Below are 24,798 nucleotides of genomic sequence, written 5' to 3' on the forward strand. Positions count from 1 at the left end.
CCAGAGGAAGCCACATGGGCAACTCACCAGCCCTGTGCAGCCATAAATGCAAGAATTGCAAAACTCCTTGATTTTCGCCTTCTCTATCTTTGAAACCTGGGTCTGCCTTCAACACTGCAATAGCATACACTTATTGTGTCCTATAAACCTAAAGCCCCCTATGTCAAATTCCTGACTGTCACTTTGATTGTGTCCTAGGATCCCCACCTAACTCTGACCTTGCTGAAGCTGAGCACAATAGCATGTGGTCTGGGATACACCACGGTTTCTGATTCAACATTCTTTTAAACCTCATTTGAGTTTACTTTCCTTTAGCTTCACTCTTTTCTGTTGGTAAAACTTTCCTTCTCCTCCTCCCTGTCCTCGTGAATCACCATGTTCTTAAAATGTGTGGCTATTACTTCCCACAGCTGCTAGATCTAGTGGATGTTGAATTATCTTGGTATGGAGGGCACCTGGCCCCCTGTGATCCCAGCTTCCTGCCATTCCCTAGGACGATCTGCTTTGGACTGGAGTTAAAGTGTCACCTAAGGAAAAAGGCCTGGGTCTTGACATCCAGGTTGCAAGGGTGGTACAGCCTGGCAGTGGTAAGAAGGAAGACCTGAAGCCATGAGAGTCAAGGCCATTGGAGCCTGCACAGAAGGTAACACTGACCTCAGCTTAGAGGGGAACCATTGTCCCACTTTATTGCAATTTTAGAACTGAGTAGAGAAGGTCCAGATATATCTCTGTGGGGAAGGAAAATGGGTAAACAGCATAACCAGACAATCCAAATTCCCTCTTCCAGTTAAGGAAACTGGAAACCCCAAGCTCACAATGAAATAGAGCAGAATTTGGGTGCATGGAGGGGCATCCATGGGGAAGGAGGCAGGGACATGAAACAATGGCCAGGAGCTCATCCAGGGTAGAGAGGACATGGGTGTGAAGGGGACCCCCGTTCCTCCTGTCCCTGCCCCAAGCCCTGAACAAAGCAGAAGGAAATCTGCACAGAACCCTAGGCCCTCCCAGCAGGAATGGGGATGGAGTATAATAGGGTCACTTTGAAAGTAGGGAGCTGCCATGTAGGAGGTGGAGAGGATATATCACTAGAGGAGCTTCACATAATTGGCAGGGAAGAGTCCAGAGTAGCCACGGCAACGTCCCCGCCACCAGCCCTCATCCACCATCTCAATGTCTGTGATGATGTCATCCGGATCGAAGGAGAGTTCATCACTTCCCTCTGGAAAGGCAGTTGAGGGGATGTTAGCATGTCAGACAGGAACCTGTCTATCCCAGTGCCCACTGCAAACCTCAGGGAGGCAGACAGACCTGGCCTTCCTCTTGATGCCAAGCTTAGGTCCTTCCCTAACCCCCAGAAGCTACTCCCTCCTCTTGTATCTGCCTCCCAGCAGTAGCCCTCCACGCCCTGTTAACCCACCTCCTTGGTAATCATACAGGGCCACAGCTGAGATCCCCGCAGCCCCAAGCCCAGCTGGGCAGCCTGGTGCTCCTGCAGGCAGAGACATAGAAACAAGGGCTCACCAACATGGAGAAGGCAAACAGAGACAGATCCGCCCACAGTGGGACAATTTCCTGTCCAGTACCTCCCACCATGCTCCTCCACACCTGTGACTCAGTTCAGGAAGTGCTTCTGCCCACCACTCACCGGATGGCTCAGAGGGATGAGGGGGTTCCTCAGGCTCAAGAACGTCCTCATAGTCCCCCTCCGGCTCGTTGTCCTGCTCACACACCTCTCCAACATCCTCGTAGTCATTCTCTGGCTCGGGCACAGGCTCCGTCTCATACACGGGCTCTTCCTGCAGCTCGAAGCCTTCTGGAGTCCTAGGGGGCAGGGCTGGGGGCTCCTCATTGTCCTGAACAAAGACAGTGTGCAGCAGCATGGCCTCCACTCAGCAGGAGAACCCACCACGTGTTCAGTGGAGGACTGTGTGGACCCCAGCTGTCACTAGCCTCTGTCCCCACCTAACAGCCTCTCCCTGAGACATGGTCTTGCACCCCTCTGATTTCCTCAGTCTCTTCCTTCACTCTCAAGGTGTGAAGGTGTACATAAACGGAAGGGGGGTAAGGAAGTCGAGGTGAGTCAGATTCCTCTGAAGACGAGAAAATTTTGAAGTGAGATAGAGCATCGTTGGGCTGACCAGCTGTTCTTACTTGCACAGGACTGGGGAGTGTCCCTGATGAGGGCTTTCTGTGCGAACAGCAGAACCACCCCAGGCAAACAATGATGGTCACTCCACATAGTCCACCTACTTGATATCAGAAGATTGGATAGGGGGCAGAAAAGTTTGCGGCCTGCTTACCTCTGGGAGATTCTGTCTTGTTGGGAGGGAAGGCACTGGGCATTCCCTGCTGGCTGGCACGGGCTCAGGCTCTGGCTGCGGAATCTTCCTAGCTGGAGGCCAGGCCTGTGGAGGATGAAGCGTCTCTGGTAGGCAAGCCTCCACCTTCCCTCTGAACCCCACCTGGAGCACTCTACTTCCCCTCTGCCAGCCCAGATGGAACTCAGTCCTCAGCCTGTGTTCTACCTCTTAGTTCCTGCAGCAATGATTGCTGTATTTAGTGGTCACCTGCCTGCTAGCGTAATATGTAAGCTTTGTTGTCATTTTCTATTGTCTTAGAGCAACCTGATCAATGAGGCACAATTACAAAGAGAAACTGGAATTTGCCTGAAGGTAGGGAAAGCAGACTCTCCCTAACACAGATCTGTCCTACTACTTTATTTTTCACCAGTACTTTTGATCTTTTAGACTCCTGGCTAGGCAGTCCTCCTGGAGGTATATTCCAAAGGCCTGGAACTCACCTCTGAAGGCATTTTCTTGGGCAATGGGGCTGGCGCTGCTGGCTCTTCCACAGGCACCACTGGCTGCTGAGCCTCGCGGCTTATCTGCAGCATGGCCTTTCGCTCCTGTTGCTGCCTGGCCATCCTCTGTGCCTTCTCCTCTTCCTCCTGCTTTTTTTTCTCCTCAGCCATGGATTCAAATTTTGCTTTTAGCCCACGGGCACCACTGGAAGCTACAAGCACCAGCAAGAAGAAATAGGGTTGCCTTGGATTAGAGGGTGGGGGAAATAGGGGTACTTGAAGGAAGAGGAGATTAGATGTGGAGAGAACTCCTGGGGAGGACAAAAAGAGATACTGATGGAGGGATAAGCAGATCATGGGAGGGTGGTTAGTTTTGAAGCCTAGATTTCCATGTCCTGGACTATGTTACCAGAGGTTACTTGCCCTTTCAAAATCATAAGCCTTCATGCCCTCTTCCACATCTTTCTTTGATATTATTTCTTAGATCCTTAGGCCCTTTGGTCACCACCCATCCTCTACCACATTCCAAGCTCCTGTCCCCATCCCTCTTCCCAAGTGGTTCTCCATCCCACTTCTACTCCCTTTCTCAATGCCTATCTATCTCTATCTACCTGACCTGGGTTTTCAATGAGACAGAATTGGAGAATATGAACTAGGGATCAAGTACATCTCAACTAACCTCAGTAGTTAACAAGCACAGAATAAATAGGCTAGGAAAGCAGAAGGATATGAAGGGAGAGGGCGTTGACCACAGAAGTAATCACTACAACTCACCAGCTTCGATGGGTGTTGTCTTCTTATAAGCTGTGGTTGGGGCCTCCATTTCATTGAAACCTACAGCACTCTGCAGGTAGAGAATAGTATGTGTGGCATGAGGGAGAGGAGAGGCCATAGTGATGCAGAAAGCAGGACTGGGGGTATCCCTGACCATTTGGTGCTTTAGAGCTGAACACCATATTCTAATATTATTTTTTCGGTGGAAAGAGGACCAAAGAAATTCTAAACTGGTGAGCTCAGATCACTTTTTTGAAAGTTCAATGATGCTTCCAAGTCCAGTTGCTTAAAATGTAGCAGTGTCCCTGGCAAACATTCAAGGGGGAACAACAATAACGGAGCCAGGGAGCCAGAATGGGAATAGACTAAACAAAGGGCCAAGCAATGTCAAGAGCCATGAAATTTCAAGTGTAACATTACCTCTCCCCGACCATCCTCTCTCTGCCTCTCCCTGCCTCCCTCTCCTCTTGTCAGAGCTGAAGCTCTAGAAGACATGCCCATTAGATGCAGAGGGAAATCACTGGGGAGAGCAGGATACCAGCAGGACAGACCCAGGATACCCAGCACCACTGTCCTGTCCTTCTCCCAGCCTTGTTTCTTACTCTTCCTTGCACATTTCCTTAGACTTCGGGAACTCTGCTCAAGACAATAGTTTGCTGGTACTTTACCTTATCCACTCGGTCCTTCTGGATTCCATACTGGCCACCAAAGCCCTTGGCATAATCTGTTAGACAGAAAGTCCTATGAGTCATAAGGAGATAAACACGCTGGGAATGGGGAGGGAGAGGGAGCAACAGCAAGAGGGACCAGAAGACAGGACTGTGGGAGTGACTGTGGGAATCGGGCTTGGGAGGAATGGCCGGGAAGAGAGAGAAAAATATGAGGAGAAAAAAATCTGCAAAAGAGTAAGGAAGATGGAAAGAGAGCAACATAAAAGTACAAATTACAGATGAGGATAAATAGAAAGAAAAGAATAAATAAGAGCCCTCTGGCCATTCACTTTTTATCCCAGGGAGGAAGTAAACTTTTAGTCCCACGTGAAGCACAGGGCCCACCACCTTCTGGCCATCCTCATTTTTCATATCTCGCTCCATGATCCCTTCTCTTTGGCTTTTTTCCTTTATCCTAAACCTAATCTTTTTATTTCCTCTCCACCTTCCATGGAATGTCCCCCAACACCCACCCAGCACACATTCATCTGCCTCTCTATTCTGGGGCCCTTGGGTCACAGTCCAGGAAAGAAGGAAGGAGTCTCTATGCTCTGCTGTGACCCACCCTCATCCCAAACCCAGCTCACCTCTCTGGGACTCATGCTTCTCTGTCTCTCCCTTGTAGTCATAGCCCAGAGCTGCCTTGTCCCGTTTATCCGTCTCCACCCCATAACGGCCACCAAAACCACGGGAGTAATCTGCAGTTGAAAGAGCAGTCATGAGAGCCCATTCTCAGATCACAAGGAGTGCTAGAGATGAGCGAAGCTAACAGGCAGGAGCGCAAAGTGATGGACGCCTGGGCAGAGAGGAGGACTCAAATGCAGGGGAATTAAGTGGACACTGCTCATTCTTCTCCTCCCCTCTCTCATGTCCAACACAAGATGAGATCATTTCCAAATTTCTCCCTTCTTTAAGGAAGGATCAAGTACTGCACAGAGGTGCCCAGAGGAAAAAAAGGCAGACACATATGAAATGCATACATTTCTTTACACCCATATAAATGCACAGATGTGCCAGCTAAAATACATTTGGGGAGGGGAATTACCAAAGCACAGAACAATAGCAGAAGAGAAGAATCTGGCCTCAGAAACAAACAGATGAATCGAAGCTGAAATCGTAAGGATAATCATGAGCTGACACTTCAGAAAACCGAAGGGTCCTATTGGTTCCAAGTTAATGACTAGCAGTTAGGATCTATGGTCTGGGACCCAATTTTCTATACAAGAATGGGGGTAAAGAAGGGAGGAGCCAGAAATAAGGATCTGCCCTCTCCTATCAAGGAAGACAAATTCTAACTTTCTAGCAAAAGAGAGGACTTGTAGTCTATTCAGCATTTAGTAAAAGGGACGCCTACGTAAAAGATCTGAAAATTCCAGGCCTATACTTGAGTGTGGAATACAAATGTCCATTTCTTTTTATTGCTATGTACTTCAGGAATGCTAAACTGAAACTGTAACATAAATAATGATCCAGGAAAGCACATTCCATGAAAAGAATATGCACAGAAAAGAAAGCATGACTATAACCAACACAGACCTCAAGAGAAAGTACATTGTATGAGATAAGGATATGACACAAGGGTGAAAAGAATCCTCAGTCATTCATCAGGACTATGTATGCTGACATAAGCTCAATGATAAAATAAAATCCACTAAGCAAAAACTCACAAAAGTAAGGAGCTAAAATAAACAAATCTGAGCATTGTTGAAAATGTTAACACCAGGCCTGGCAGCGTGGCCTAGCGGCTAAAGTCCTTGCCTTGAACACGCCAGGATCCCATATGGTGCCAGTTCAAATCCCGGCAGCTCCACTTTCATCCAGCTCCCTGCCTGTGGCCTGGGAAAGCCGTCAAAGACAGCCCAAAGCTTTGGGACCTGCACCCATTCCTGGATCCTGTCTTTGGATAGGCATAGCATTGGCCATTGCAGCCGCTTGGGGAGTGAATCAACAGACGGAAGATCTTCCTCTCTGTCTTTCCTCCTCTCTGTATTTCTGACTTTCCAAGGAATAAATAAATCTTAAAACAAAATTGGAAAATTTTTTAAAAAAAGAAAATATTAACACCATTTTCTCATTAGCTGATAGATATTTCACACAAAAGGAAATCAGTAAGCTTACAAAAGGTTCAACCAGTATTAACAAAAAAGATCTAACTATTATAGAACACTATACCCAAACACTATAAAATTTAATTTTTTCACACACAGAAAAAATTCACAAAAATAGACCATATATCATTGATATAGTAAGTCTCAATACTTTTCAAAAGATTTAAATATTAGAAATTAGATTTTGATAACTTATTTAAAGCCAATACCAACAAAATGGAAAAAAATTCCCTAATACACCAAAAATAGTGTTTAGAGGGAAATTTAAGGTTCTTAGATATCCAGGCTTAAAATCACCCTAATGTTTCTTTTAAAAATCAAGAAAAAGAACAAACTGTGCCTGGCATAGTAGCCTAGTGGCTAAAAGTTTTTTGCCTTGCATACTCCTGGATCCCAAATGGGTGCCAGTTCATGTCCCAGTAAGATCTTTGAAAACAATAGTTAAATTTATGAACTTTTAGTAAGAAAAATTAGTTGGAAAGACAAAAAATGCTGAAGAACAAGAAGAGAAATGAAATGGTCATATTATACATATATCACTACAGATATTACAGGAGTTAAAACAAGAAAGACATAGGGTACAGCACAGTAGCCTAGAGCTAAATTCCTCATATTGAATGTACCAGGATTCCATGAGGGCACTGGTTCTAATCCTGGATTCCTTGATTCCCTTCCAGCTCCCTGCTGTGGCCTGGGGAAGCAGTCAAGGATGACCCAAAGCCTTCAGACCCTGCACCCACGTGGTAGACCCAGAGGAGCTCCAGGCTCCTGGCTTCAGACTGGCATAGCACTGGCCATTGTGATCACTTGGGGAGTGAATCATCAGACAAAAGATCTTCCTCTCTGTCTCTCCTCCTATCTATATATCTGACTTTGCAAAAAAAAAAAAAAAAAAAAAAAAAAAGAAAGACATATCTAAATTTGACAATATGGATGAAATATACAAATTCCTGACTTAGGAAAAGATAGACTAAGTGGAGTTATAACTATTTAAGAGATTTAATGAGGGAAAAAGTAAAGAAAAGTAGCTCATTATTCTAAAACTTTTAGAACTCAGAAAGTAGAGGTAAAATTTCTCCATGATGCTTACAGTTTGATTCATGGATCTTCAAATAAATAAATACCCTCTACTCTACTGAAATAAGTTCACCACAAAAATTACAAATGACCTAAGAAATAAACAACATGAAGGAAAGATTAAACAATTGAACAGATAATTATTCAAATATAAAATATATGAAAAAAACTATACATACATTTAAAATCATTAAAGAGATCAAAGAAAAAAGATATTGTGATGAAAGCAATGAGTCATTATGGGAAAAGAATGAGCAGATTCGCAATAGAACCAAAAGGAACTTATGGAAATTAAGAGATCTGAAAGAATGATTAAAAACTTAACCAGCTGATTGAACAATAACTCAGTATACCTAAAAGAAAAAATTAACTGACATAAACCCAAAGAAACTACCCAGAATGCTACTCAGAAAATAAACAGAAAAAAGAAATGGAATTAAGAGACACTGGAAAGAGATTTAAAAGGTCTAATATACAAGCCAGTAGGAATTCCAGAAGAAATGAGAAGGAGCAGTGCTACTCAAGAGAACATGCTTGAGAACTTTCCAGAACAGAAATTATATCTGAGATTGAAGAGGGTCACTAAGCTTCATATTGTATAATTAAAAAATAAAACTAACACCTAAGTTCATGCTGATAACATTATAGAGCATGTCAGAGACAAAATGTGGAATTTTCATAACAATAAAAGAGGCAACACATGTACCTATAAAGGAATACTAAATAGACTGACATAAGAGAGATGTCTTCAAGGAGTTAAAGAGCAGATAACAGAGAATGAGGCCGCAAAACAAAAGTGTTGTTCCAAGATCGGGAATTGCTTCACACACTCACTGAAAGACTTATAACTGGATAAATGTTAGCAAGAAAATAATATAAAAAGCAAGGAGGAAACAAAAAATCCTATAAACCTTGATAAGCCAGGAAATTGGTCAATATATCAGTCAATTTAGATAAGCATTTGCCAGGTAATAATGATTTATTTTGTTTAAACCCTGACTAAAATACATGTACCAGACAGCAATATGATTGGTACAAAGAATTAAGTTTAAACGCTGCATGTTTCCTACATTATTTAGAAAGAGATAATGATAAATTATAAATTTATATCCCAAATACATGTTGATAACCTATTAAAACAAAGGAGGATATCTTATTTTCAACTCATGACAAATAAAAGGGGGACTAAAGAAAATTTAGTAATGCCACAGAATGCAATAGAGGAACAAAGAACAAGTAGTGGGGAGCTCGGTCATGGGCCAAGAGCAGCTGATGGCAGTGGCTGGAAAGGGAACAGAGGCCAGCTGGGTTGCCGAGGCTCAAGCATAGGGGTCCTTGCCTTTCTGGGATGTGTGCTTCTCCACTTCTCCTTTATAATCAAAGCCAACAGCTGACTACAGGGGAAAGGAGAAGAAATGGATTAGAGTCCAAGCTGACAAGTCTCCCCTCTGCTGACTTACCCTTCCTCCCAGGCCAGCCCCAGGGGTAGTTCGTGGGATCTAGGGTTGGGGATGGGGGTGGTCTGGAGGCCCTGAACATGCACTCTGGACAACATTCCAGACCCAAGCTCTACCTCCCTGTCTACCCTTAACTAACTTCAAACACATTTCTTAGTGTTACTGAGACCCTGTGATTTCAATTATGAAATGAAGAGAGGCATATGTGCCTGACCTACTGCAACTGTAAAATGCTGCCTCTTATTTGGAACAATATCACAGGGAAATGAGACAAGTACAGCAAGCAAGCCTGCATTGGGTTATTTATGGAATTAATGCTTTTCCCCTTTACTAATCTTCACAAAACTAGAACAAAATAATAGTCAAGTGCCTTATAAACTATAAAGCATTAGGTGCATACAAGAGATATTCCACTCCTAGCTACTGACATTGTGTTTTATTTCATTTATCAATGATAGAAACTCAAAAATGGGTTTTGGAGAGATAAGAACAACTCAGAGAGCCTAGAAAGTAGCAAGTTGCAGGACTGGACATGTCGGCTGGTGCCTGCCCTCATAGTACAGTATGTTCCTATCTTTTCTGTGAATAAGGGTCTCTAAGTCCAGATATTGGATTGTAAAAAATAGTAGTATGGAGTATGTCTTGATTTATATTGCATGGATTATTTGATTGATTCAATTCCTGGTTCATAAGGCAGAAGATGCAGCAATTAGACACAGGCAACCAGGAAAGGGACCAAAATTGAACAAGAAAGGCCATCTTGACTACAGAAAAACACTCTTACATTTTCATCTTCCATTATTGCCTTTCAAAAATTACCTTCCTGGGGGAGGCATTTGGCCTGGAAAGTAAGCAACCAGTTGGGACACCCACATCTCACAGTGGAACACGTGTACTACAGTCCCACTCTGCTCCTTATGCCAGTTTCCTGCTAACGCACACCCTGGAGTGCTTGAGGACTTGGATCTGTGGACTGAGTTCTCAGCTCCTGACCGAGACCATTTCCAGCAGCTGGGGAGTGGACCAGTTAATGGGAGCTCTCTCTATCATCTGTCTCTCAAATAAATAAATACTTTTTAAAAAATGAAGTGCAAAACCTATTTAGTTAATAAATAATTTAAAAATCCTTCCATACTTTTCTTTCTTTCATAGTACTTTTTGAACTTCCCTGGTTTAACTTGTTGTTTTTTTTTTTTCAATGCAGAATATTAACATCCTAGCATTTTAGGATTAAGGTTCATCCAATTAACAACTACTGGGAAAAGAAAAAAGTCTCAGCATGGTGTGAAGATGTTTTCTGTGTGCAGCTGCAGGATGAAGGCTCCACCCTGCATCATGGAAAGCAAGTTCAGAGGGTCAGATCTTTAAAGCGTGGAACTGAGAACATCAGTGAGTTACAGATCTTCATCTGCCCACTCTATCAGCTTGCAATCATGCTGTTCTGTTTCTTCTCTTTAAAACCTCACTGTGTTTAAAGGAGTCTTTACAACGCCCAGACATCAAAGATTGATGATTGATCTTGTGAAAAGAAAATTTTACTTTCTTAAAACCTTACAGCTCTAATTTGCTGTTTTGCTTGTTTATTTGTTGCTGAGGAAATAATATTCAAACTGTTTTCTTAAAAGGCATTAATATGCATGGGCTTTGATGGTAGAACAAAAGGGGAACTTTGGAAATTCTCTATTAAAAATACCGATGGCTTGAGGGACTTATTCAGAGTTTTGGGGGTTCAGGTAAGTGTCTGCCTTTCTGCTCAGCATGTGCCCTCCAACACTGGCACCAGAGACTGACTAGGGAAGGCCTGGGAACTAGCACAGTGATGGTGATTTGCCCCATTCATGAAGAGCATTCATCTCCTCTTTCACAGAGCACCACTGACCTACATTCAAGGGCAAGCTGGTAGTTCCCATGTGATTTGAGCTGGATTTGCCAAGACAGACTTGTCACTTACCTTGTCAACCCTGTCCCTCTCCACTCCATATTTGCCCCCAAAACCTTTGGCAGCATCAATCTGAGAAGAGTGCTTCTGCACTTCAGCCACATACTCATGGCCCACTGCGCTCTGAGAAAAACCAAGCACTGGGTGAGTGAAAAAGGTCAACATAGTCTCAAAAAAATTGATGCAGAATTGGAGTAGTATCATGTACAGATATAAGAAATTTCATTTGGATCACACTCGTAGCCTATGATGGTGGTGCGAAGGAATGTGTGTCAGGAGAGCAAGGAGACTTATTGCAGAGCCTTGCACAAAGCTCATTCTTTCTTAATGCTATTAGGAAGCCTCCACTCAGAAAACCCCCAGAGAGCAGGCTGGGAGCCAGATGAGAGACTATGTCCACAGAGCTGCGTTTACATGGGAACAAAAGTGCTAGAGCAAAGGTATTACAACAGAAACAAGGCTAGTTTGAGGAAGTGATTAAAGAGGATCGATTGGATGGTATCACTGGGATTGAAAATCATGCAGTAATTTAGCTAGTTGATTTTGTTCTAGACCTGTGCTCTTGGTCACCAAAGCTCCTGAGTGAACTCTGATTTTTTATGAAACAATATAAGAAGTGAAGTTGCAACATAGGTATAACACACAATCAATTGAAAAAAGGTAACTGTTTTGAAAACATATTTTCCCTTTTTCTGCTTATGCTTCCTCTCTCAGTCTATAGGTGGCTGTGTGCCTGGGGCTACCACAGGCAAGCTCTTCTCATGTCTTGACTTTCATTCTACTCCATCTCTGTCCCATGTGTTGGGATCAGAAAAAAATTGATAAAAATATTTGTGACACTTTCTTTTAGAACCCAAATGAATACTGCATTTCTGGGTCATGTTTTACATCGTAAAACCAGGGCATTGTGACATGGCCCAGTGGATTAAGCTACCACTTGAGACAACTGCACCCCATATTAAAGTTCTAATCCTGGCCACTCCACTTCTGACCTAGCTCCTTCCTAATGTGCGTGGGAAGCTGCATATGGTAGGTTGAGTATTTGAAATTCTGCCATCTACATTGGAGACCTGCATGGACTTCCTGGCTCCTGACTTTACTCTGGCCCAGCAAAGGGTTCAGTGATCATTTGGGGAGTAAACCAGCAGATGACAGATCTCTTGAGATGTATCTCCTTTCCTGTCTGCTGCTCTTCTTTATAAATAGAGAGATAGATAAATAGTTAAAAACACAAAATGTAGGCCAGTGTCATGGCCCAGAAAGTTAAGCTATCACTTGTATCTCATGAAAGTATTATGTAGAGTCCTGGCTGCCCCACTTGTGATTCAGCTCCCTGTTAATATGCCCAGGAAAGGTAGTGCAAGCACTTAGGCTTCTGTCACTCAGGTGGCAGAACAGGATGAGACTCTTGGCTCCTGGCTCAGTCTAGCCTGGCCACAGCTATTATAGCCATTTGGATCATGAACCAGAGAATGGAAGATCTCTTTCTCTCTCTCTGTAACTCTGTTTTTCAAATTTAAAAAATCTTTTTTTAAAAAATAAAACCAATAAATGAGTTAATCTGTTTTTTGTTTTGTTTTGTTTTACAATCTTTCTATTGCCACTCACCTTGTCCATTCGGTCTCTTTCCACTCCAAATCGCCCTCCATAGCCATGGGATGCTTTGGGCCCTGATTCCATCTCTTTCTTCTTGAGAACATCATGCTCCTCTGACACTTTGCTCCTCAGCTGGTGGATACTAGGAAACACAGGTGACTGATACTTATCTGGTACAGGGAGGTCAGTGGACCCACCTTCTCAGAAGAAGGGAAATGTTGTGGTCTGTTCTACCTATTTTTATCAACAAGAAAAACCCCTAAAATATACTAATGATGCGTCTCAAGGTAAGAGATAAGTATGGCCTGCAAACCATAGCCTGGTTTAAATTCTCCAGAAGGCAATGATATTTCTCTTGGCCTATTATTTTTTCCTCACTAAAATAACCATTTGGTGCCAATTTTTAATGTGCATAAATTTAGAGGGAAGTGATATCTACATTCTGACAGCTAGGAAGCTATTTGCCTTTGCACGGTTCTGCATGTTTTCAAGCGGCCCTGCATTTTTGAGCTTTTTCAGGTGACCTATCTCAAGAAGCACAAACGTATTTGCAAACTTCAAACACACATATTTTAGTCTTGGGAGTCTATCTGTGGGAATTTTAACTATGAAGCTTAATGTCTAATGATTCATTGAATTAATTGAATATATAATGATTCAGATAATTATGCAAACATCTCAAGAATTAGTAGAAATGGAATTAAAAGTAATTTATTTTAGTGATAACGTTTTTAGACTCTGCATAGTTTTTTCATAAATGCATTTCTTATGAACTTTTTCCAAACCCAGCTAGACTAGCAAAACCAAGAAACAAGCTAAATGGGCAAAAAATGGACAATAACTAAGTAAAATGAAATATTGCGTTTCAATATCATGCTAGGAAGTCTTTGAAAGTGATGCTTACAACAATGCAGCACTGGGGAAATTATACATTACTGTTTTGTTTGTTTAACAATGGACATCCTTTGTCCCTATACAACTCTGATAATTCCTGAAGGAAAAAAAAAAACTAAGAACCTATAAAAGCTAAATATTAAAATTCACATGTAGTTCATTGTTGTAACAAAATGAGGCTCTGATAACCTTGGTTTGAGATTCCTTTCTCACTAAAGGGATACAATAGTGAAAGGAATCACTCTCTTACTTCACGTTCCTTTCCAGGTTCACCCTGATGGTGACTGCAACACTGAAGAGGGTGGAGAGCTGCCTCTGCCAACCTGTATGGCCTGAGGATATGAGATGATGGCTGGGTACCGAAACCAACAAGGGACAATGGGGCTGATATTTGGACTCAGATAAGAACTTCTGGGGGAAGTCTTAGAAACATAAATAAGAAATTTGACTTCCTGAAAGCGTTGAGGGTTGGAGATGGGATGGCGACGTTCTTGAGATTTTATTAACTCAGGTCAAGCAGACACATCCACTACAGGTCAATGAGCATTTCGCTACACAAATTCTCTTCTCTTCCAGAAGAACTGGTCCATCAGCTGGCCTTGTAGGATAATCCCTCTAAAGGGCTTTGAAAAACCCTTCTTAGCTTTAGCCACAGTTAATTTTAGCAAGCTGGCTGTGGACCAGATGGAATTAAGCTAAGTGTTGGAAGCACCCACTGTTCCTGTGCCTCTAAACCCTTTGGCAGCCATGCAAGCAGCGATCCTGTGTTGCTAGCTCAACACCATCAACAGTTTAGAACTGACTGCTTTGAAACATTCCTGGCTCCAAGAACACATAAACGACTTCCCAATGGTCCCCAAATACGTATCAAAGAACAAAGACAATGGGAAAAATGTTGCTTTCAAATGGGAACATTCTGTAAAATCTTAATGAGCTCATTGGTTATTAAGTGGGTCATAGCTATATTACAATTAAAACACGTTTTTAAAAGGAATTAGAAAATGCTGCACAAAGAATGCCCACTTAATAAACAGTAGAAAAGCTATACAGAGAATCCAACAACATATGATATAATTTGAATGAAACTATTCGGATTAAAGAATACCAACTTATTAGAACTTCTTTAGAATAAAAGCTAAAACCATTCTCTCTTTTTTTCACATTTTACATTTTATTATTATTATTATTATCATCATTTTATGATATAATTCTATAAGCTCCTGGTAAAACCATTCTCAATATGTCTTAATGATACCATCCCTTTATTCAATACATATTAAACAATTCTTGAGTATTTGATACTGCTAGGTCTGAGGACTTAAAGGTGATCCATATATGAAAATAATGTTCAAGGAGAAAAATAAGAGAGCAAAATAACAGAAAAACAACTACAGTTGAACATGCTAAGTGTCAAAACTAGGAAACAACACAAAAGAAGCTCCTCACAAATTAACTCACATGTCTTGTTTTTGAGTTTTATAATGCCTTGGAGTGGATAAAGCAATGCAGTATATGGGAACTAAGCAAGATCCAGAACCTTACAAATGGGCTAAGAAGCAAAAGAGATCATTCGGATTAAAGGAACAAAGATTAGACTTTAAGTCTTTATTTATAAGTGATGGGATCCTGTATGTAGAAAATACTAAATAATTCACACACACGAAAAAGATAGTGAAAGCTGAAAGTGCTAAGGTCTCTATATTTAAATTGTTTTGCTATATATCAGCCACAAACTTTCTAAAATTGAAAATTAAAAGTAGGGGCCAGAGTTGTGGCATATGAGGTAAAGCCTTCACCTATGATGCCAGCATCCCACATGGTTGCTGGTTCAGGAATTGACTGCTCCACTTCTGATCTAGCTCCCTGCTAAGGAGAGGAATTAGAGAGGGGATATCTCAGAGCCTATGGAAATGTATCATAAATACATTTTTAAAAATTAAAGAAAATCTCAACAAATGGATTAGAAATGTTAATGAATTAGAAAACTTAGAAAGATGCCAGTTCTCTCCCAAAACATCTATAAATTAAATGCATTCCTCATCAAAATCCAAGTAGACATCTATGTGGGAATTGACTAAGTGATGTTTAAGTGCATGTGGAAATGTAAAGTCCTCGAATAGTAAACTTTTTTTCTTTTATCCCAAGGAGAGGAAGATTAGAATAACATTTAATTTCTTGACATGACAAGGCTACAACAGTCATTGTAATTTTATCTTTTTAAAATATTTAGTTTTCTATTTTGAAAGACATGCATAGAGAAAAAAATTTCCATTAGCTGGCTGGCTCACTCTCCAAATGCCCACAACGGCCGGGCTAGAACCAAGAGTCAGGAGCTTATTCTGGCTCTCCCACATAGGTGGCAGGTGTGCAGACACTTGGGCCGTCTTCCTCTGCTCTCCCAGGCAGAGTAGCAGGGAGCTCGACTGGCACACCAGACAGCAGCCTATTCTAATTATACTTTTTAAACTTTAAACATCTTCCATCTGCTAGTTTATTATCCAAATGTCTGCAACAGCCAGAGCTAGAAAAAGGTGAATTTGGGAGGTTGGAGCTCAGTCTGGGACAAGTGGTAAAGTCATCACGTGGTTGACCACAGGGTGCTTGGTAGCAGGAAGAGTAGTGGAGTTGGGACCCAAATAAGGACACTCCAGTAGGAGATGTGGGCATTCCAAGTGGCATCAAAACCATTGCACTGAAGCCCACTGGGTTTTAATTTTGTTTTTTGTAAATTTCAATCTGTGGCAGAGCTGAAAAACAAAAATGCAAACATTGTTGTCCTTTCTCACAGCTGTTCTGGGGTCATAAGGATCCTGACTAGCCAAGGAATAGATACTAAAAGAACATGAATGGGCCAGAGTAGAGTAGTTGGAGGAAGGGCAACAGTCCTGGGAAAGCAGAGCGTTCCTTTATACAATATATGAGGGAGCAAGGGGTCATTTGACTCACTCCCTGAATTACCACACTACTCCCCAAACTAAATTTGTTTGAGACAGATATAAAAAGAAACTGTGCTATGGAGGAAGTAGCAAGATTGGAGGAAACCACAAACACTTCCTGTTCCTACTTTGAGCTACCTCAGCTATGCTGCTGCTGTTGGCCCCAGATAGCTCCCCGTCCTCCTCTCCAGGGGCTGAAGTGATCCCACTCAAGGCTTCATGATGGGCTTACCCCACATGGGGTAAGCCACGGGCTCCCAGACTAACAGAGACTCACTACTGCAAAGTCCCCTGGCAAAATGAGAGCCAAAGAAGAGTGACTTGCCCAGGGTCATCCGGCCTGTTATAGCTCAATGGCCTGCAGAAAAAAGAGGCAAGGGAACTTTGGTGGAGCTATCACTACCATTTTTCTTTTTAGAAAAGACCATTTATTTACTTGAAAGGCAGAGTGTCATAGAGAGAGGAAGAGACAGAGAAAGGAAGAAAGGGCACTTTTACCTGCACATTCACTCCCCCAAAGCCCTCAACAACTCTACCTGGGCCATGCCAATGTCAGGAACACCAGCTAGGTCTCTCAGAGGCATTGCAGGGACTCAGTATGGATGTGAGCTATCAACCTGTTATCTTCCCAGGAGAGGGATCCAAAGCTCCGGGTAGCTGGGACTTCAAACACTGTTCCCATATGCACTGTGAGCCTCCCAAGTGGTGGCTGACCCCACTACATCATCACACTTCTCTGTCATTTATTCTGTCCAATATGGATCCAAGGAGGTTGACAGGGAAATATATACAATCACCACATTGTACTATGTTAGGAAACATCAGTCAGAGCAACCTATACCCTGGAGTGATGCAACACAGCAGGCCAGCCTAACATCATTTAGCAAGCATGGTGGTCCTTTGTTTACTCTATGTTAGGTTTTGGTGGGAGGAAGTGGGAAACAGAAAGCTCATTATTGAGCTGCTGGCAAATGCTAAATGCTGCATTAGGCTATCCCACTGAATTCTATCAGAAACCTGTAGGATAGCTGTGGTTGTCCCCATCAGACAAACAAGCTGAGATTCTGAGGAGGTTCCATCATTAGTAGTGGCAGAGCTGCTAACTGAAATCACATCTGTCTGATATCCAAACTCAAGGCCTTACCGTAAGAACACATACAAATTGAGGAGCCTACTTTAAAATAGTCTACTTCTACCTGCCTTACTTAAGACACTGAAAGGGCAAAGACAACCACAGTTCTCAGCAAAGGGAATGAGGTCTTGATTTTTTTTTTTTTGATCTATAAACCTACACAAGAGTAGCATCAAAAAGGCTTCCTGAGTGACCCTGTTCCTTCATGTGTGTGGGGGGAGGGAGGGGGAAGGCTGTTAACTGCAGCTGCTTCCAGAATTGCTTATTTTAAGAATAATATTCATTGTAACCACTTACCACAAACCATTTATACTAAATATACAAAATGAAAATAAAAACAAAAATATCAAACCCCCTGAGATGTAACAAAAACAGTATTGAAAGGGCTATTGATCTTGCATTTTGCATGAAGGCTGCTTTACATAAGAGAGACTATATGATAATTGTCCTTTGTTTAACTGAGCATCATGGTCTCTAGTTGGGACAATTTGGTGACAAATGGCAAAATTTCATTCTTTTTAGTGATTTAGTAGTATTCCATGAAGTAGATGTTCCAGAGTTTCTTTACCCACTCCTCTTTGGACGGATATCTGGGTTCTTTCCATGCCTTTGCCATTGCAGACTGTGCAGCTGTGAATACAGGACTACAGATCTCTTTCTCATACAGACTTCATTAAGTTCCCTTGATATATTCCCAGCGGTGGGATAGCTTGGTCCTTGGCAGATCAATTTTCATTTTTCTTAGCACCCTCCATACTCACTTCGCAAGTGGGTGTACTAGCCTACATTCCTAACAACAGTGAAATAGGACACTTTTCTCCCCACATCTATGCCAGCAAATGTTAGTTGAGTTCTGAATGTAGGCCAGTCTCACTGGAGTTAGGTGGTATCTCAATGTGGTTTTCATTTATATTTCCTTATTTTCTCCATAGCTAGGGAACCTGAGTATTTTTTCATATGTGTATTAGCCATTTGAATTTGTTCCTTTGAAAAATGTTTATTTTTTTCTCCCATTTATTCATAGAGTTGTTTATTTTGCTGTTGGAGTTTCTGAAGTTCTTTGTATTCACACATTGGTCATTCAGTAGCATATTATTTAGCTTTGCGTTTTTGCAAATTTTCTATTTTCCTTCCTATTAGTTTTGTTTTATGGCTTTTCATTTTAAGGGGAAATATAGTAACTGTGTAGCAGAGATTATTACATGTAGATGTGAAGATAAAATGCAGTGTGCATTTCTGTTTACAAATCAAAGATAGACTCCCAATGAAACTGTTGAATGTTTCTTGATAATAAGATGCTGGACTTTTTGCCAATGTCCATGCCTACAATGTCAAGATACACTTAAATTGAAGAATAATGGACTTATGACTGATTGTGAAGGATTAGGCTATTGTAACAACATGAGGGAAATTAGTGGGGGGGGTGGTGTTGGGACTTGGGGGGGGGGAGAAAGGAAATTCCAGAGCCTATGGAACTATATCAAGGAATAATAATAACAGTTTTAAAAAGTCAGAGTTACAGAGAGGGAGAGAGAGGAAGAGGCAGAGAGAGAGAACTTCCATCTGCTGGTCCACTTGCCAAATAGCCACAATGGCTAGAGCTGGGCCAGTGTGAGCCTAGGAACCAGAAACCTTGAATGGAATTTCCACATGGGTGCAGGGGTCCAAGGCCTTGGGTCAAATCTTCTATTGCATTCCCAGACCATTAGCTGAAAGCTGGATTGGAAGTAAAGTAGCTAGGATATGAACTGGCACACATATGGAATGCCAGCACTGCAGTCAGAGGATTAGCCTAATATTCTACCACACCAGCTCCCCAAGTGTCATATTTGTTTATGATACCATTCATGGCTTTTAATTTCTATCAGGGAGTCAAGTACAAATTTGTATTTTAAAATCCATTTGAAAGATCCCTAATGGAGATCCTTATACTCAACGAAATAATAATCTCAGAGCAATAAATATCATATGTTTGCAACCTTCATGCAAAATACAAAACAAATAGATATATAGGTGAGCAAGTATATACATACATTCTCATAACTGTATAATGGAGACCAGTATAGCAGGGAATGAAGATACATTGCAGTATGCCTCTCTACTTCTGAATAAAAGGAGTACTCCCAATGAAACAATGAAATATACCTTGACAATATGATACTAGATTTTCTACCATTGCCTAAACCTACAATGGCATGTTACACAGCAGATTTTGGGACTTGTGACTGAAGGATTATATTATTGTAATAATACGGGGGGAAGGGTAAGGGGAGTTTAATGGGGAGGGAAGGAAGGGAGAGAGAGTGCCAAATTTCTGCCTATAAAACTGTATCATGGAAAATAATAATAATTAGAAAAAGAATTTAAAAATAAATTTGAGACAAGAATAGAAGCTGTCCTCTTTCCATAGCATTTTTCTAAGTTTTCACCTTGATATTTTGCTGAATCCCTCCTAGGTTGCATGTCAACCTGCATTCTAAACATACTTTTTATTTTTGGAAGGATGGTGAAATGACTGACAGATGATAGATGGATGCACAGACAGCAGAAACTATATCGATAGTTGAGTCACTTCCTGTTTAAGGTCTTCATGTCTTAACTAAGGGAGAAAATTAACATAACAGACTCAGGAAAGAGCAGAGTTGTTGAGACAATAAACAAATAAGGTTGGGGATAAAAGAAGAGAGTTGAGGGCCTGGCACGATGGCCAAGTTGCTAAATCCTCACTTTACAACCACTGGAATCCCATTTGGGTGCTGTTTATGTCCTAGCTGCTCCAATTCTCATCCAGCTCCCTGCTTGTGGCGTGGGAAAGCAGTAGAGGACGGCCCAAAGCCTTGGGACCCTGCACCCACAGGAGACCAGAAGAGGCTGTTGGCTCCTAAGTTCGGATAGGCTAAGCTCTGGGCATTATGGCCACTCAGGGAGTGAACCAGTGGATGAAAGATCTTTCTCTCTTTCTTTCTCTCTGTATATCTACCTTTTCAATAAAAGCAAATTAATCTTTTTAATAAAAGAGAGTTGAAATGGAAACAAAATGACCAAACAAAATGGAAAAAAAAGAGTTTAGATAAAAACGAAGATATACAGGCATGAACCTCCCTCTCTCCTTCCTCATCTTCTGTGAGTCTCCAACTTTTCTATAAGCTCTTCATAACCCTATTTCCATGCCCAATCCTTTGGGCACCTACTTGATATGCTCTGTGCGTCCAGATCCTTCGATTGTCTTGGCTCCCCATCTCTGCTCCTTCTCAGATATGTCATTCTGCAAAACACAGCACCCAGGATTAAGTGATGGCTGAAAATGTTCCACACTACATGGGGCCATACAACTCTGGCACACTCCCTCTACATTCCTTGCATCAGCTGCCTTCCCCAGTCTATATTCATAGTCCTCTCTATACTGAACCCACATTAAAATTAAACTGGTGAGCTCTGAAAAATTCCTTCCTCCTTAGCATCTTTCATGTAACCACTCCTTCCCCGGAAAATTATGCCTCATTCTTGGATCAAAGACCAGATAAGACACACATTCACTTGCTCCTTATCTTCAGCACAGCTTGTTACAGCCTGTCCATATACTGTCCAAACTCATTCACTCCATTCCTTCCATTTGCAACATGCCCCATTCATGTCAGCCAATTACCTTATTGATTACCCATCATGAGAACTCAGTCCCAAATGAACCTGCGTAAGTTCCCTCAGAGGTCATACAGTGACATTGCTCCCTTCTCACACAAGCACCCTCCTCATTACACAAGTAAAGCTCCTTTCCAACTCACCACAAAGTCAGGGTCTGTGTCCCAGTCATCGCCCTGGGTCTCCACAGTAACAGATACATCATGTCCCACTACAGACTTCCACATCTGAGGGTGACAGAAAATGGGAATAATTGAGGACAAGAAGAAATATCAACAAGAAGGAAAACTAGAATGCTTAAAATCAATGATAGAGCAGCTCCAATGTTTCCTGCCATTTTTTTTATCCTATGAAAATGAATGTGAGTTAAAGCCGATACATGTTTTAGGAAGCATTTCTCAGCCACAGGAGGAAGGAAAAGACAAAATGTGGCCTGGGCCCTCCTGGGTCTGAAAAGAACCCCCTTAAAGGCAGGCAATACTGAATAACTAGACTCTTAGAATGGTTGCTGTTGTTTGTGTCCAGTCAGCAAGGTAGTGGCTTGGAGGGGCCATCAGTGAGATGTACCATGTCATTCAGATTTTTACATATGATTCCCTTTTTGGCTCCCAACTGACCAAACCCCTGGAAAAGTGATTTTCTGGACTCTTAGCTACAACCTGCTTAACCATATTGAGATTTTTTTTCCAACCTCAGCATCGGCACCTAACTTCTGTCTCAAGATTGGTCACTGCACAGCTGTGGGAGGTCAGTGGGAACAGTCAGCTGCAATACTCAAACTGAATAATACACAGGGAAGCAGTAGTTGCAGGGAATAAGTTACTCATTACTCAATTTTTAAAAGTAGTTCAGAAGTGACAGTCAACTGTGCAATGAGTTAAGCTCCACTTGCAACACCCACATTGGAATGCCAGTGCGAGTCCTGGCTACTCTGCTTCCAAATCAGCTTCCTATTAATACATCCTGGGAGGCCGAAGATGATGCTCAAGTGCTTGGGCCTCTCCTTCCCAAGGGGGAGACCTGCAGGGGTTCTGGGCTCTTAGCTTGGGCTTGGTTGGTTTGGACAGTGAGAGAGTGAACCAGTGGATGGAAGATTAATATCTCACTTTCTCCCTGCCTTCTTCCCTCCCTTTATATCTGCCTTTCAAGAAGATAAAAATAAACATTTAAAAAAATATAGATGCCTTTGAGCTTTAAAAGTTAAATTATAATTCGAGAAAGAAAAATGGTTCAAAACATAGCATGTAATAAATGCTTTATTTAGACCATTAGGAGGTATAGGACTATTAGTAACTGAAAAAATGCTTAACAATGTACAAATCACAATCTGGAAAGAGTTCCAACCTGTTACTCAAGGACATTCCCAGTGTCCTACTTATCCTTGCTAACTGCATGAGAAGGAGTTGCACAGTTGCTCTGGGTCTTGGCATGAAAAGGAAACAATGGACAAATCATCTACCCTGGGGCCACTAAGACCTCTGGATTCAGACAGCACCTGCTAGGTGGCAACTTCCCTGTCCATGACCCCTCCTCAGACTCCTTATCCCCAAGAAACCTCAACCGCACTCCTCATGGTCTCCCTTTCACAACCTCTCCTGGCTGTCCAACCCATAGCCCTTTTATTCCCCAGCTTTCTCTTTCTCCTTGAAAAGCTCATCTTTCTCCATGGTCTTTGAACAACTGGTGAATACCAGCTCAGGGGAAGTTTGGGGTAGATTCTAGCCGATGAGATGCTATGGGAACACTCAGGAAGTGCTGACTGGTTCATCCTAACCACAGGGTAAGTCACCGCTCAGAGAGGCTTGGTCTGCTCTCATAGGGCAGAGTTATGCAAAGGAGGCAGGTAGATAATACACTCCTGCTTCCTTTACAACCCTGCTGTTCCGCATGCTGGCTCCTGGGCTGCTCCGCAACCAAAGGACTTCACTACAAAACTGCAAAGGAGAAGTTGCTGAAATACTCACAAGCAATAAGGAAGCAATGAAGACCAATGGTTCCATCCTCTTCCCTGCTCTCCCTCTCAGGCCTCAGCTTGACTTTCCAACAAATCTCCCACCTTCAGAGTTGCTGACAGACATACTAGCCTTGACATACAGACCAAAGGTCAGGAAGGCCAGGGGTGCTATTTAGGAGCAGGAGACGAGAGGGTGGCCCCAGCTGCACCTAGGGTCTCATCTCAGTGCTGACATGGCAGTTCATGAACTGGCAGCCAGGGGATCCAGCGATCAGCTCAGCTCTGTGACAGAGCCTCTGTGGGGTCGTGGTGAAACAATGAACAGAGTATGTTCTCATTGGCTAAGTGGCAAGCAGACAAGATCCTCCACAAATGCTCATCTACTTTATTTGTCAAACCACCTATTATCTCTGACTTCCTCAGTGAAAAGCCAAAGAAGGGGTTAACCTAGCTAACCTAGAAAACCTCCACCATTTCTGACATTCTGGGATTGAATGATCCCATGAGCACAGAAAATGTCCTAATGGAACAATCATGTCTTCCTTGAGCCTCCATCAGTAGTGGGTTCTCAGCAGAAGAGTATGCAAGCAACAGCTTCCTGTGGGTTTAGTCTCTTTATTGGACCACAAGTTTTCAAGAGATTTGATCTTTGCTGCCTGTACTCTTCCTCCCTACATGGCAACGGGTCTCACAGGGACAACCCTGCAGCTGATTTGGAGTCCTGGATGACTGTAAACCCTGTTCCCTGAGCTTGAGTCCCTTGCAGCTGCTGGTTCCCCACAACCCTGCCTCCACCCCACACCCCAGGCCTAACTTCCCTCCCCATGAACTAACCCTCAGGTAGTTTCCGCTTCAGCCCCCACCCCAAGCTCTCGGCTCTCCCATGGTCAAGAGTACCTACCTCCAAAGGTGTGAGTGTCAGCGTTAGGCCCCAGGCTCCTCACGTCCACACCAGACTCCCTATTTGGTTGTCTGCTTCAGCAAGCAGACCGAGCTGCTGCTTCAGTTCCGTCTTCAGATTTTCTGTCATTTCCTGCCACACTGTCTTCACAGCTACTTCCTGAAGTTTGAGTCAGTTCCTTCTGCTTTAGGCATTTAAATAAGAGAGGATTCTACGTTTCTGTGTCTTGCCTTCAGCAAGGTTTTGAGGCTCTTGGACAGGCACAGATAATGTAGCTCCAACTTTCAGACTTTGTGATCCAGAGAAATATTCCATCAGAAACAGATCAGACAATGCTGCAGAACAGCACTGAGGCACTTGATAGGTGGGTAGATATACGTGTGATAACAAAGGAATTCAGAGATTTGGGGATGGGTTGTCGCAGAGGCTTTGGGGATTTGGAGATCTGGCGGTGGTTGCCACAAAGGCTTAACTGGAGAAGTGACTACTGTGGATTTTGAAGGGAAGATTGAAGAATAACTGCTCCATGGCCCACAGCACTCAAACATGGGGCTTTCTTCTGCTAGTTAGTCAAACAAACATCACTCAACTGACTGAAGGAAAAGGGCAAGACCTGGAAGGGGAAAGGCTCATAGCTTATTAGGTGACACTGTAGAGGCTGAACTTACAGGTGGAAAAATCCGGCACCAGACAGAATTCTGAAACAAACAGGTACATGCTGATGGGCAGTGTCTGCAGTATTCTGCCTTGTTGTTGGTTAAGATTTGCTGCCCTCCCTCCCTGCTTGTCAAATGTGCACAGGTGACTAGTGTTGGCTAGTCGTGGTGGGGACATAGGATCACTGCAAGTTTTGCCATCTCTTTGGCTCACTGCCCACCAAA

The 24,798-nt window shown here is 42.6% G+C and overlaps 1 protein-coding gene across 2 annotated transcripts; it reads right to left on the reverse strand.

Moving 5' to 3' along the window:
• Window positions 1–655: 655 nt before the first annotated feature.
• On the reverse strand, window positions 656–24,046 carry HCLS1 (hematopoietic cell-specific Lyn substrate 1). Of its 2 annotated transcripts, XM_041002994.1 has the most exons (14): window positions 23,918–24,046; window positions 21,206–21,289; window positions 20,615–20,688; window positions 12,474–12,603; window positions 10,878–10,988; window positions 8,809–8,863; window positions 4,872–4,982; window positions 4,243–4,298; window positions 3,575–3,644; window positions 2,801–3,012; window positions 2,301–2,405; window positions 1,646–1,853; window positions 1,418–1,489; window positions 656–1,219 (listed from the first exon to the last, which is right to left on the reverse strand). In XM_041002994.1, the coding sequence occupies exons 2-14, from the start codon at window positions 21,287–21,289 to the stop codon at window positions 1,086–1,088; spliced, it is 1,422 nt and encodes a 473-aa protein (XP_040858928.1). In that variant the 5' UTR covers window positions 23,918–24,046; the 3' UTR covers window positions 656–1,085. The 2 variants fall into 2 exon arrangements, with proteins under 2 accessions (XP_040858928.1, XP_040858929.1); XM_041002995.1 differs by lacking the exons at window positions 12,474–12,603; window positions 23,918–24,046.
• Window positions 24,047–24,798: the final 752 nt, after the last annotated feature.

The sequence above is a fragment of the Ochotona curzoniae genome, unplaced genomic scaffold (assembly GCF_017591425.1).
Source record: "Ochotona curzoniae isolate NIBS_2020 unplaced genomic scaffold, NIBS_Ocur_1.0 scaffold_2587, whole genome shotgun sequence".
Taxonomy (NCBI): domain Eukaryota; kingdom Metazoa; phylum Chordata; class Mammalia; order Lagomorpha; family Ochotonidae; genus Ochotona; species Ochotona curzoniae.

Coding starts and splice junctions, on each gene's coding strand:
- HCLS1 (XM_041002994.1), bottom strand. CDS start 21,289: ATGTGGAAGTCTGTAGTGGGACATGATGTATCTGTTACTGTGGAGACC. Junction 12,604..20,614: donor GGACGCACAGAGCATATCAA/GTAGGTGCCCAA, acceptor TGTGTTTCCTAG/TATCCACCAGCTGAGGAGCA. Junction 8,864..10,877: donor AGAGGGACAGGGTTGACAAG/GTAAGTGACAAG, acceptor TTTCCCCTGTAG/TCAGCTGTTGGCTTTGATTA.